Source organism: Petromyzon marinus, chromosome 11 (genome assembly GCF_048934315.1).
Source record: "Petromyzon marinus isolate PM22_M1 ecotype Great Lakes invasive population chromosome 11, UKy_Petmar_22M1.pri1.0, whole genome shotgun sequence".
Classification (NCBI taxonomy): Eukaryota; Metazoa; Chordata; class Hyperoartia; order Petromyzontiformes; family Petromyzontidae; genus Petromyzon; species Petromyzon marinus.
The window spans coordinates 13044743-13058510 of NC_133677.1; the positions used below are offsets into that span (position 1 = coordinate 13044743).

Below are 13768 nucleotides of genomic sequence, written 5' to 3' on the forward strand. Positions count from 1 at the left end.
CGATCAATATTTTACATCAACGTAAGGTCAGGATCATGGGGACCTCCTTTGCCAGTACCAAAATATGATAATAGGGTTTCCCCTTTTTTCTGGCAACAAAACAGATGTTAAGATGTTAAAACACCAAACTGAAACCTTTTACAAGGAATCATGTCTGCATTAACTACAATACTTGTGGTCAACAGTTTCATTTTGGTACTAGCAAAGGAGATCCTATAATGTAGATGCTCACCCCGAGCTCTCATTACTCTGATCGTGGCATTGTCTTTGTGCTGTGTGACGCCTTTTGGCGTCCTCTGGTCCAACACCGTTTGAGACGAGGCTCAAAAGAAAGCTGTCTCTGGTGTGGACCAATCAGTTTCAAAAACAATATTATCAGAGTATGTTTTTTGTTTGCATTCTGACCACAAGCATTGTGGTTAATGCAGACATGATTCCTTGTAAACGGTTTCAGTTTGGTGTTTTAACATCTTAACACCCGTTTTGTTGCCAGAAAAAAGGGGAAAAACCTATTATCGTCAGGTCAGAAGTCACACTCGCAGTGCCTGGGGGTCACGCGTGTGCAGTGTGTTTGGTTACACACACAGTGCCTCCATTTTATCTCTCTCCTGCATGTCCATTTTAATGGGGTCATCGGGTCAGGACTTTGGATAAAATTTCTCCCCCAAAACTGTGTACGAATTTACACTACAAACTCAGGGAAAATGTCCCCCGAAGGTATTGTAAGCAACCGGCTACCGAACGCCATACCAGAGCTTCTGAGATGGGACTCTTGAGGGTCATGCTTTGTCCACTGCTGCCTTCTCACCTGGAAGCAAGATATGTGTCCACTCATGCCCGTGGGTCCCGTTTGCAAGCCTGCATGCACTTGTCTGTCTCCTGAGTTTTTCATCATTAACAGAAAATGTTATAATTGGTTTGTAGCCGCCCATAGGCAGGGTGCCACGGTAATCGGGCACGGCTTGCCCACAGCCCCCGAGGTACAAGGCAGCAGTAGAGGCGATGATGGCTCGACTGCACTGATCATTCCTTCCAAGAATTAAACTGGTATGTATGTTGAACTTTTTTTTTCTCACCGTACGTAGCCAGCCGTGCTCATCGGAGGTGCGGGGGGAAGGACAATAAACTAAAACACAAAAGCGGGTGTGCAATCGTCCTGTTGTCCCGCCGCTGTCTAAAGTAATACGGCCACAATTAGGAGTTGCTGGTCAGACACCAGGCTACATCCGTTATTCACGCAGTATGATGTCAAGTGAAATACGTGATGGGAGGACCAAGCCAACGGTCGGGCCTTATTACGTGTATTATTATTCCTTGTGGTTTTGTTAAGCGGGTCCACCACGTTGGAATAAACGGAGAGGCCAGGTGAGTGCACAACATGGCCCGCGTCGGCCAAGTGGGCAATAAATGAAGCGTCGAAGAGCAGAGATTTCATCGGTGGTTGCGACACTCGCGGAACCCCTCATGCAAAATAATAATCGAACTGGGGGATTTTATTTTGACTTTAAACTTTAGTGACTGCAGGAATTAATGTTCATGGTTCTTTCGGTAAAGTCACGTAAATAGATAACTTCTTTTTATAATAATAAAAAAAATACATATGATAAATTTTAAATGATAAAAGCAAAAAAACCACGATAAAAATTGTGAAATAAAATAAAAAAATAAATTTCAATAATAAAAGAAAAAAAACCCACGACGTTTCGATCGCAACAGAAGCGGTTTTCATCAGGCGGAGAGAAAAGAGGGGGCAATCCTCGAAATGTAGAGGATTCTAGTTACTCGCTCATTACCACCAAACCATCTTTTAAAGTTACAATACACAGCCCAATTAGCGCGACCCCGTAGAACGCGATTCATTATAGCGCTCTTTGTCTTGGAGAAAAGTTTAACTAATATAATTTAAGAATATCCAAAAATATACAATTCGCTTACGAGTGAGAACACTAAAACTATTTTTAATTTTACTAGGTAAGGCCCCACTGAATTATATAGCTCTTTTTCAGAAGTGACCTAGCTGTCACAAATTATCGCTCAACGAAATGGCTTTTGTGGAAACGTATAGGAGCCAAATTCTCTGAACGCATGTTTCTGAATACTTAAAATATTCAAAACTAGAAAACTGCTATGAAAAACGAAACAATTTTCATTGTAGCAGGTAAGACCAACTGAGTTATATAGCTCTTTTTCAGAAGCAACCTGGCCACAAACGATAGCTCAGCGAAGTGGCTTATCATCATGTGGACATTTATAGCAGCCAAGGCAGCGCCAAGGACACGCAACCTCCGTCATTATCGTTTACAATTCGCTCAGCCAATGAAAGCGACTCGCGCTCTGAGCCAATCAGCACCCCAGTACCTGCGAGTCGATCGTTGCGATTGGTGGTCGCGATCAAAGTCTTCATATTCGATTTGTTATGCAATAGCATTATAGTTACGCCGCCCGCAAGTGTTTTAATCATCTCGGCGGCAGCTGCTCATAGCCTCGTCTCCCACCGCTGCCGTGTAGGAGGAATACAGCACAGAGAAATGCTACTCGTGCGTACAGCACATACGGCTGAGTATATGATTTAAAACAAATATATTTATAAATATAAAATGTTTACCATCTGTGTTAATTACTAGAACTAAGAAATAATCTTCGATGCATCCCCATGTATATACAATGGTGTAATGACACATTTTAGTGCTGATTCGATTAGTGCTCACTTCTCCAGCAAAGAATCTTGAGCCCTAAATACGTGCAATGACAGGGTGACATCTGTCGACCTGAAGGGGTAATTGCAGTTATGGGAGTATTTTGTAACACCTTATTATAAGGGGGGCGTATCTGGGGTAGCGGTGAAAGGCGGAGTTAGTCCAGAGGCTCCGGGAACCTGTTCGAAGGTTCTGGAAGGGGGCGTGGCCAGAGGCGGGGCTTGGCCGCGCCGGGGCACATAAGCGGGGTCGAACCAGAGGTTCGGGTGCTGTTGCGGGTCCTGGGTCCTGGCTGCGTCGCTGCTCTTCGTCATCTCTTCGTCTCCGATCACGTGGCTGTTCTTCTGCAAGACCCTCTCCGTCGCTACGCTAGTCGGACAGCTAGCGTAGCGTATGTCGGAGATGGGCTATGTGTTAGGATCGCCTATGTGTAGCTGCGTTACGTAATGCATCGCCCCCGTGTGCTCTTAATAAACAAGAATCCTTCTACTCGACGTGTCGTGGAGGTCGCACACTACGCAAGTGGTGGAATTTTTTTATTTATTTTCTCATCGGAGGAGAAAATAAAGAATAAAGAGAAAATAAAAATACGTCAAAGTACCAAAAGAAGCGGAACCCACCTGTGGTGTCTTCCGACGATGGCGAGGATGAGACACTGGACCTCCTAACAGCCCCGGGAACCGCGGTCCCGGTTACCGAAGCCGCGGCGGGGGAATTGGCGGCACTGGAGACGGCGGGACCGGTGACAGATTTTCCGCGGCAGCAGCCCGACATTGGATGACGCGTGGTGTCGGAGCAGCTGGAGCTCCTGAGGGCAACGGTCTCGCAGATGGTGGAGCTCCTGACGGCGACCACGATGGCGGGGCTGACTGCACGGACCTCCCCGGAGAGAGAAGACCGACCGCCGGAGAACGAAGCACGGGCAGGAACGTCCGCGAGCGGAACGGCTGCCATTACGCGCGCCGCAGAGACCACGCGGCCAAAGGCCGCCATTACGGGAGCGCGGGAGAAGCGCGGTCAAGGGCCGCCATTTGAGGACACCGGCGTGATTCGCCAGATGCGACGCCGGCTGCTGTCGACGCTGGAAGAGGGATTGAACGAACCCGCCGACTGCCTCCCATCGGGGAATTCGTCGCGGCAGGAGGCAACTGGAGCGCCTGCATCTGGCGCTTTGAGGCGGCTTACCGGTCGGTGAACTGGACCGAGGAGGAGGCGCTGAGAGCTCTGCCAACAGTGTTGGACGACGACGCCCTCGCTGTTTTCCGGGCCATACCCGCCGGGAAGAAGATGATACTCCAAGGAGCATACGCCGAGATGGCCGAAGTATACGAACCACCTTCCGACACCCGTAAGAAGTTTGTGCAGCGGAGGGGAGGCCGAGATACCCCTCGCCTACTGCAGCGCGTTGTTGGCGCTGGTGATGGAAAGGATGTTGGGACAAGCACGTGAAGTAGGGGTCGTCTTGCCGGTCATGGACGAGAGCGAGCAAATGTCCCGATGGGCCGCCCGATGTCTGCAGGCCCACGAGAACTTGCGCCGCTGGTCCCAGATGGCAGCATGGACGGGAGACCCCGGCCGCGATGGCGAATCGGTTGGGTGGTCACCACAGAACGTCGCGATTCAGCCTGCCGTGGACCTGCAGGTGGAGGGGGACGTCGCGGCCGTGGCCCCAACGTGGAGTCGCAAACGTGGAGAGGTGCCGCGGCAGTCACGGGACTGGAAGCCGCGCGAGGAGGAGGATCGCCTGGTATGGAGGGCCGCACTTACCTGCTTCCGTTGCGGCCAGCCGGGGCACTTCGCGCGGGGATGTCTGAGCCTGCATCAAGCCCCGATGACGTCTCCGGTGCCCCCGACTCCATCGACGGCTGCATCCTAACCCCAATAGGCAATTCGCGACATATCAAACACTCAGCCCTGTTACAAACTCATACACCTAGGCTTATGAAAGTCATCTCCACCTCGCATCGCATTCATGTTGCCGCTGGGCGGCAAGGCTTAGTTACACAGGAGTGGCCTAGCTCGGGGACACAGTGGAGGAAGTTAGCACGTCGGGTGATCGCGGCCACTGCGGGGGCCTCGGCAGTGTCGGGTTCTATTCAAGGAATTGAGGTGCGGGTGTTAATTGATACTGGTGCTTCCGCTACCATTACTTTGGACGTGATTTTTGACCTGTTACCGATCAGCGACCGGTTTATTAGGCCGGTAGTGAATGCTTGCATTGCGGCAAATGGTGGTAGTATGGGGATTATAAGGCAAATAGAGGCCCGCGTTGAGATTGGCGAGATTGCAGTTGTTGGGCCGGTGCTAATCTTGAGGACGCTGGTAGTGCCCTGCCTTCTGGACACCGATTTTTTTTAGCAAAATGCCCCTTAAGATCCTCATTGATCAGGGCTGTGTGGAGATGCCGTCGGGCCGCAAACTGTTTGCGGTCCCCACACAGCATTATGGTTGCTAATGTTAAGGTCCAGGCTCTTGCCAAGGACTCGGTGCAAATCCCGCCAGGATCGCAGATGTTGGTGCCGCTGCGCTATCGCAAACGGTTACAGGTAGTTGATCCTGAATCGGGCATCTTGTTGACTCCGTCGAATGTGGTGACTCGGAGATTGGCGCTGGTTGGCACACAGACAGTCGTCCACCTCAACCAGGAGCCGTTCTTGCAGTTTCTCAATGCGGGCCCGGAGATGGCTGTGGTTCAGGCGGGGACGGTGTTGGCTGATGCAACAGCCGCGTTTCATGAAGGTGATGGTGTTGCAGGCGATGAGATTGTTCGGCGCGGTGGAAATGAATGTTGCAAAGGACGAGACTTGGGCGGAGGTATTATGAGAACCCGCAATTGTCTCCGGCGCAACAGGGGGAATTACGATCGCTGCTGTGCGAGTTTTCGGATGTGTTTAGTAAAAAAAAGTTCGATGTTGGCCGTACCTCCCTGTTGCAACATCAGAACCCGTATTGGCTGAGTCCACTGGAGAAGGAACCTGTGCAGAAAGTGGTAGATGAGATGTTAGCCGCCGATATTTTTTCTCCTTCTACCAGCCCTTGGGGAGCGCCCATTGTGCTCATTAAGAAACATGATAGCAGTCTTAGATTTTGTGTGGAATTTCGGAAATAGAACAAAACCTCGGTGGCCAATGCATACCCGCTCCCACGTATGGACGATTCCCTGGACGCATTGTCCGGCGCGCGTTTTTTCTATACTCTCGGCTTGTTAACGGGGTTTTGGCAACTTCCCCTTGACGAGTCGTCGAGACCTAAAACCGTGTTCCGTATGCTCCAGGGACTTTTACAATTCAACTGCCTTCCGATGGGATTGCACTCAGCACCGGCCACTTTTCAGTGGTTGATGGAACTCGTTTTGGTTGGCCTGCAGTGGGACTCCTGCCTCATCTACTTAGATGACATTGTGTTTAGCTGAACTTTTGAAGAACACCTCCAGCGACTGCGAGCTGTTCTTGTTCGGATGCGATCGGCTAATCTGAAATTTAAGCCTGCTAAATGTAATTTGCTGCAAAACTCCACGCGATACTTAGGCCACATTGTCAGCGCGAACGGGGTAGCCACGGACCCCGAGAAAATGGCGTGTGTGCGAGACATGGTCGACCCCCAAATCTGTGGGGGAGGTCCGAAGTTTTGTTGTGTTTGCGTCGTATTATTGTAGATTTGTGCCACAACTTGCTACAGTGGCTAAACCACTACACGCCTTGACGGCTAAGAACCAGAGGTTCAAGTGGGGGTCGGAGGAATTGGCTGCATTTATGGTTCTTCGTGAACGCTTGGCTGATGCGCCCGCACTCGATTACCCTGATTTCTCCCTGCCCTTTGTTCTTCACACAGACGCTAGCGACATGGGTATAGGTGCCGTCCTTTCCCAGGTTAAGAATAGTGTGGAAATAATGGTCGCGTACGGTAGCCGCGTCTTGTCTACGGCTGAACAGCGTTACTGTGTCACCCGTAGGGAACTGTTGGCCATGGTATACTTTATACAACAGTATAGGCCTTATTTTTACAGCAGGGAATTTGTGGTTTGCTCAGATCATGCAGCCCTTCAGTACTCCCTCAGAGTGGACCAACCCTCCGGGCAGCTCTCGCGTTGGCTGGAGATTCTCTAGGAGTACTCGTTCCGAGTGTAAAGGAATTCAGCATTGTAACGCTAACGCGTTATCCCGCTTACCTCAAGGCAATAGTTGTGCGTGCGCGTCGGGCGCGGGTCGTTGTAAACCTCCAGCGGCAATGCCCTCGGCTGTCTTGGCGGCACTTGGGGGAGTGGAGCCTGCCGAGGAGGTTGCGCCGGGGGATAGTGTTTTACACCTTGCGCGTGCCGAATGAGGAGGATTGCAAATGGAAGATGTGTGCCCCTTATGACCTTGCGGCATCAAGCGGAAGCAGGGCGAAAAGAGTCCGCTACCTCTGACGGCCTGCGACCGGTCCTAAGGGACGGTCTTTTTCTGATGGACGAGAATGGATCACACCGTTACCGTGTTGTAGTTCCCACTGCCCTCCGAGGCAAGCTGACTTGGGGGGTGCACGTGGATAAGTTGTCACACGTTGGGGTTAACGTTGCAACGCCATTATTATTGGCCGGGGATGTCAAGCGACGTGCAACTACTTCATTCAGTGTTGCACGGAATGCGCACATAGGAAACCGCCGCTGAGAAAGTCACAGCCTCCATTGCAGTCTATCTTGGTTTCACGCATTAATGAGTTGGTCGCACTCGACATCCTCGGGCCCTTTCCTGCCACGCAAAGGGGGAACAAGTTTCTATTGGTAGGGGTTGAGTATTTTTCACGATGGTCTATGGCCTGGCCGCTGCCCGACCAGTCGGCAGCCTCTATTGTGGATGCGTTTTTGCATGGATGCGTGTTGGACAAAGGTGCCCCCGTGCAGCTTCTCACGGATCAGCGTCGGATTTTTTCCTCTAAGCTGCTATGAGAAGTTTGCGATGTGCTTGGCACTAAAAAGATTTGTACGTCCCCGTACCATCTACAGACGGACGGGGTGGTAGAACGGCTGCATAGAACCCTGGCATCTATGCTCAGTCAAGCAGACAGCACAGCCCAAATTGATTGGGATCTGCATATGCCAGGAGTGTTGGCCGCGTACAGAACAACTCCCCACACTTCCACTGGATTTTTGCCTTTTTTTCTCATGTACGGGAGGGAGAGTGAACCTCCCATGGAGATTCAATTGGGTTTGTCTGAGAAAAAGGGAAAATCTAAATTGCCTGCGCCTTTGGAAATTACTTTCGAACATGTCTCAGCAGCTCGAGAAGCAGCGAAATTAAACACCGCCAAAGCACAGGCAGCCAACAAACGAAATTCGGGGCGGCAAAACCAGGAGTTGCATTGGGCTGTGTAGGACCGAGCGTGGTTGCATTGCCCTCAAGTGGGAACGTCCCCTAAACTGTATCGGCCATGGCAGGATGCTGTGGAAGTGATGGAAGTCAAACGACTGCAGTGCATGCGTATATACGAGTTGGCTGTCGCCGTCGGTTTGTTCATCCGTCACGGTTGAAGCCTTACATTTCTACTCAGACTGACACCTCATCTCCAGATTGTGTACGGCCGGTGTCAGTTGTGTCTGACGAGCCAGGGGAGATGCCAATGGAGAGCGTGCGTCAGAAGGATTGTATTGTGCCGAAGACAGCTTCCGAGCCCCTAAACGACGGGGCCCGTGACCTCGTCGAACGCGCGCAGTCGTTGACCGAGACGGAAGCTGCGACACCTGCAAAGTTGGGAGCGGAACCGCCTTCTTCGAGTCTTCGGGCGGAGCCCACATATCCTGTGAAGAAGAGTGTCCCAACGGATGGACCGGCTTCGAGGACTCAGTCCAAATGTGTTAGATTTCGGTGACCAAGATTATTGCATTGTACGTGTGTGTATGAGGGGAATTGGGGGGGGTTGCGCTCGCGTGTTATATAGAAGATAAATTTTTATTTTTTTCCCCTCTCTGTTCCTCTTGTCGTTCTCTTACCCCCATATTGTGCTCGGTTATTCCTTCCCCCTCATTGCCGATCGTTCTGCCCTATTCTAAAACATGTTGTTTCATTGATTCTAGTTATGGCAGAACTCTTCTCCTGCCTCGCGTGCATTTCATTATTATTATTAGCCGGGACGGCTATCTTTTAACCACGGGGGGGGGGGGGGGGGCGGGGCGGGGGGGGGGTTGATGTAATAACAGGGTGACATCTGTCGGCCTGAAAGGGTAATTGCGGTTATGGGAATATTACGTAACGCCTTATTATAAGAGGGGCGTATCTGGGGTTAAGGTGAAAGGCAGAGTTAGTTCAGAGGCACCGGGAACCTGCTCGAAGGTTCTGGAAGGGGGAGTGGCCAGAGGCGGGGCTTGGCCGCGCCAGGGCACATATAAGGGGGGCTGTTGCGGGTCCTGGGTCCTGGCTGCGTCGCTGCTCGTCGTCATCTCTTCGTCTCCGACCACGTGGCTGTTCTTCTGCAAGACCCTCTCCATCGCTACGCTAGTCGGACAGCTAGCGTAGCGTATGTCGGAGATGGACTATGTGTTAGGATCGCCTATGTGTAGCTGCGTTACGTAATGCATCGCCCCCGTGTGCTCTTAATAAACAAGAATCCTTCTACTCCATGTGTCTCGGAAGTCGCTCACTACACATGGATAGACTTTGTAAGCAGGCTTTGCACTTGTCCAGGATGCACGGAATATGTGGTTACATTCCTACAGGTTGAAATGTCTCCAGTAAATTACCAGAGTGTGCTGTGCTATTCTGTTGTGTACCATATCCCAATCCCAATGTGGATACTGCATTACTGGTCCTTTTGCAAAAGCATCTTAATGGACTCTGACGTCTGTTATACATTTTTTTTCACTGTATATAAACAATGTCAGTGTCAGTTTTTCAGTTGCAATCCATGTGAAATAAACGAGCGCATGGCTGTTTGTAGACCGCTTGAGCAGAAGCTGGCTCTTGATATTGGAAAACATAAAAAAAATATATACGAGCAATAGAGCCTGAGAGCCACCATCTTTGTTCCACGATGTTTACACGTGTATGTTGAACTTCTTACGTAGCCAATCACATTAATCGGAGGTGCGGGGGAAGGAAACAAACTTAACGGAAAAAGCCAGTCCTAAAGAAATTATTCTTCAATATCGGTGATTTAAAAGTGTGCGTAGCCCCAGTGGCTTCCTAATATCGGAAGGAGGAGCGTTCCAGACAGTCGCAGAATCGCATCTAAAAGCGTGACCATCTTTGTTCAATGGTTAGCCAAAAGTCGCTGCTGTGAGGATGACCGGAGTTCACGTGATGGTGGTTTATGCTCCTTGGCGAGATCAGCGAGGTGTTGCGGTTGACTTGTGGCAAGCACTTTGTGTGTAATGGAGTGCGACCTTATAATATATTCGTTCGGCAACCGGAAAACATCTAAATGTAGGATATGTCTTAGTGCAATTAAAGGAACATATTTTGGTGAAACATGTAGAAGTCACATCGCTTTGTAATTTATTCACTTAGCGTATTGGACCTTGATATTAAATTATATTGAGTGGTCGTGACCATGAGTGAGTGATTGTATTTCATCACCTGTGAACGCCAAAACATTATGCGACGTTTATTCTTTGGGTACGGTCCCAGTGTGGACTATGGTAGCCAGCCCCACAAAGCCACTTATGCAACTGGCGCAGCTGTTCAGACCAACTAATTCTCAGGGTCAAATTACACGGTGTTTGTTGCTTATGGCCGTGCACGCTCACTGGTCAAGTCTGTTGGCTGGGTTTCTATTCATGCCACGGTTCAATTTTCACATTTACATCTGCGACTTAATGTAGTTCGTGTATACGAAAAGGAAGGATGTAAATCTGTGATCTTTAAAGTGACAGGGTCTTATATTAGTTGTTAATTTTCCTGTCCTTAAGGTCAGTGTGTTTCACTTGTTGGAAGATATTTCACGTGACAAGCTTGGATAACTTCACCGAATTATTACACTTCTCCAGACTGTTTTGTCAGTTCTTAAGCCTTTTCAAGTAATTTGGACTGCATTTTACAATTGCCTAAGGTCTGCCGTCCCCTATATATATTTTGATGTTATCAGCCAATTAATAAGCATTTAGCTCTTTCATTAGCCTTCTTACTTTATAAGTTATGTTTTTTCCCCTCTATTACAGTCATTCACTTTCAAACTTGACATAGGTTGAATAGTACAATTGTGAACAAAATTATTGATCACATATTTTGCTTATAATCAGTGTTTTTAATCATTAAGTAATGGTAACGCAAAACTGGCCGAAATGTCTTGTTTTCAGATTGGCTCTCATTGGAGCCATGAACTTTGGTTAAACGGATGACTGGATTGCTTTATTAAAGTAATGTGAAAGCTCAATAGGATGCATTTTCTCATTTGTTGGAAATATTATGCAACGCAACAGGGTGCTTTAAAAATATAACCCATCGGTCATTGTGCTCGCCACTGAGCCAGTTTCCACTGATTTCATTGTTCTTAATCTCACAGCAGTCCACCAATGCTTCGGGGGAATTACCTAAAGCACAGCCTCATACGTCCCCAACTAATTCCTGTAGAACTGCTTTTTGTGTTTAGGGTGTTGTCCTTCCCCGCACCTCCGATTAGCACGGTTGGCTACGTACTGTGAAAAATAAGTTCAACGTACATACATCTGGGTAGGTGTTGTAACATCCTCAAGAATATATTATTGCATAGGGTTGTCATAGTTTATATCCCCAAAAAAATTAAACCTAAATCTTAATTGAAAGTAAATTGCGGAACTACAATTATCCAGTTCTCCTGTTGCAAACTAGATAACATCCGCGAACTTACCGCTGGTAAAAATGAAGGACGTTTGCTCGTGCGCCGTGCAGTGAGAGGCCTCGCTAGGTGACCGTGTGGCGGCGTGCGTCTGTGAGTAGGCCGGCCGGCACGTTGCGGCGTTTGGGGCAGCCGGCGTTGGGCCGCCCATGGACATGTTGGAGCAATTGAAGGCGGCGGCGGCGGCGGCGGCGCCGGCCGCCTTCCTCTCGGACCTGGGCCGCCCCACGCTGCGCGGTGTCAAGCGCTGCCCCAAGTGCGGCACCTTCAACGGCACGCGGGGCCTCGGCTGCAAGAACAAGACGTGCGGCGCCGTCTTCCGCGACGGCTCGCGCCGCCAGGCCGCCGACGCGGTGCGCGTGATGGCCGCCGCCGCCGCCGCCGTCGACGGCCCCCTGTTCTCGGTGCGCGCGCGCGACCGGGGCCCCGACCTGCGTGGCTTCGTGGAGCTGCCGGCCCCGGACGACGAGCGCGGCGCGGCCGCGGAGGCCGCGGAGGCCGCGGGGTTCGCGCCGTCGGCCGCGCGCGACGGCCTCTCGCTGGGCGCCGCGGCGGCGGCGGCGGCGGCGGCGCCGGGGGTCCCCCGCTGCCACCTGCCGCGCTGCCAGAAGCGGCTGTCGGACGGCATCCTCCTGCGGCGCGCCGGCTCCGCTGGCGGAGACGCGGGGACGGCGGCAGTGGCGCGCTGCGCGCACGTGCAGACGGCGCAGGGCTGCCAGGACCAGGCGGTGCCGCTCTCGCTCAAGAACTCGGTGCTGAACTCGCTGCAGGTTTGACGCCCCGCGCTCGGCACCGTGACGGAAGGGCCGCGCGGAATGCGGTCTCACGCCGCCCGTCAAAGAGTCTGGCCGGAGGGAAGGGGCACGCCTGGCTTAGGGGGAGCTGCTGCTCGGTCTGTCGGAGCGCTGAGCATCCCACAAAAAAATCAGATGGGTTTCACACCAGACCACCGTCTTAGCTTAAAACTGGTGTACGTAAGTGTAATTAGTTTGATGGTCTCGTATATATTTAGTCACGGCTTTACCAAAAAAAACCCAAACGTGTTTAATTTTGAACGCTCGCAGCGTTATCAGTCCACTAAGAATTTAGGAGGCAGACATGAAATTACCTCATCTCCATAGCCCAAGGTTTGCAAGTTCATACAGTACAGTAGTCTCAGCCTCATCTCTCGAGGGTGAACAACGACTCATAGAGTTGACTTTCCACTTCATGAGGTCTAACCAAGTTCAGAGGGTGGATGCAGTAAATAAAATAAAATAAATTAATACAGAGCTGAGGATTGCAGTCTAGATGTTCTATTTTTCGATTTAAAGCTTTCGTGACTGCAAGGATTCATCTTCTTTGGTTCTTTCGGTAAAGTCACGTAGAATGAGAATAAAATAATAAATTAATAAAATAAAATGACACAATAAAATTCTCACGACGTTTCGGCCACAACACAAGTGGCCTTCATCAGGTGAAGGGACGAGACTGTCTCGAGGACAGCGCTGGAGCGAACTAGATGTTCTAATAAACAAGTCCCTCGAAGGTTTTCAGTCCCTGGCTTATGATTCCACTTCATAAGTATTTGAAAATGTGCTTTCCAGTGGAGTTTTATAATGGTGAATTCCTCATTATCCAATTGAATGCAAGCAGCCATAAATGGTAAATATTGATTAAACGTAGTAAGGTTTTTGTTAATTGTTTTTGTAACTTTTAATTGTTTTCATAACCCGCAAAAAGTGAATAATTTATTCCACGCCTCTTCATTGTTGACATTTGCAGTTTAAATGTTAATATTTAAACGATTCCTGAACAGCACAAACACTTATGCAACGTTACATTTTTCTCCGTGTTTCCTGCACCCCCTCCTCCACTACTCATGAACCCTCCTCATGCGCCGATCCATCTTCATCACTCTGACCGCTTATAGCCACAGTTCACACCGATGGGTGAACGCAGTGAGAGTCGCAAACATGGGGGTTGAGAGAAAAAGATGGACAGTGACCACGACATTTACAAACTACAAACTTGGGGGCAGGAGAACAATGGAAATGGTTAGAAATATAAAACAGTGGAAGATAACAACATAGCACAGTAATAGAGAAATATACAGTACTGGCTGTACTACCCGGTTTCGCCCGGGACTTGGATCCACCCCGCCCGGCCACCTTTGTCTTCCCAGTGGCGATGTTCACACACCACAGCAGTTACTCGTTTGAGGCTGAGTCGACCTAGGGGAGGCCCAGGAGCGGTTGAAAGAATCGTCACCGGTGGTGGCCGTGAGCGGGAATCGAACTCGGGTC

At 50.2% G+C, this 13768-nt stretch overlaps 1 protein-coding gene across 1 annotated transcript in view; it reads left to right on the forward strand.

The window, feature by feature from the left end:
* The window catches only part of C11H2orf42 (chromosome 11 C2orf42 homolog), a 62669-nt gene that overhangs the window by 9755 nt on the left and 39146 nt on the right, over positions 1–13768 (forward strand). Inside the window, exon 2 of the mRNA XM_032952572.2 lies at positions 11585–12253. Coding sequence (XP_032808463.2) covers positions 11633–12253 — 621 coding nt within the window. The 5' untranslated portion in view covers positions 11585–11632. The remainder of the gene's footprint in view (positions 1–11584; positions 12254–13768) is intronic.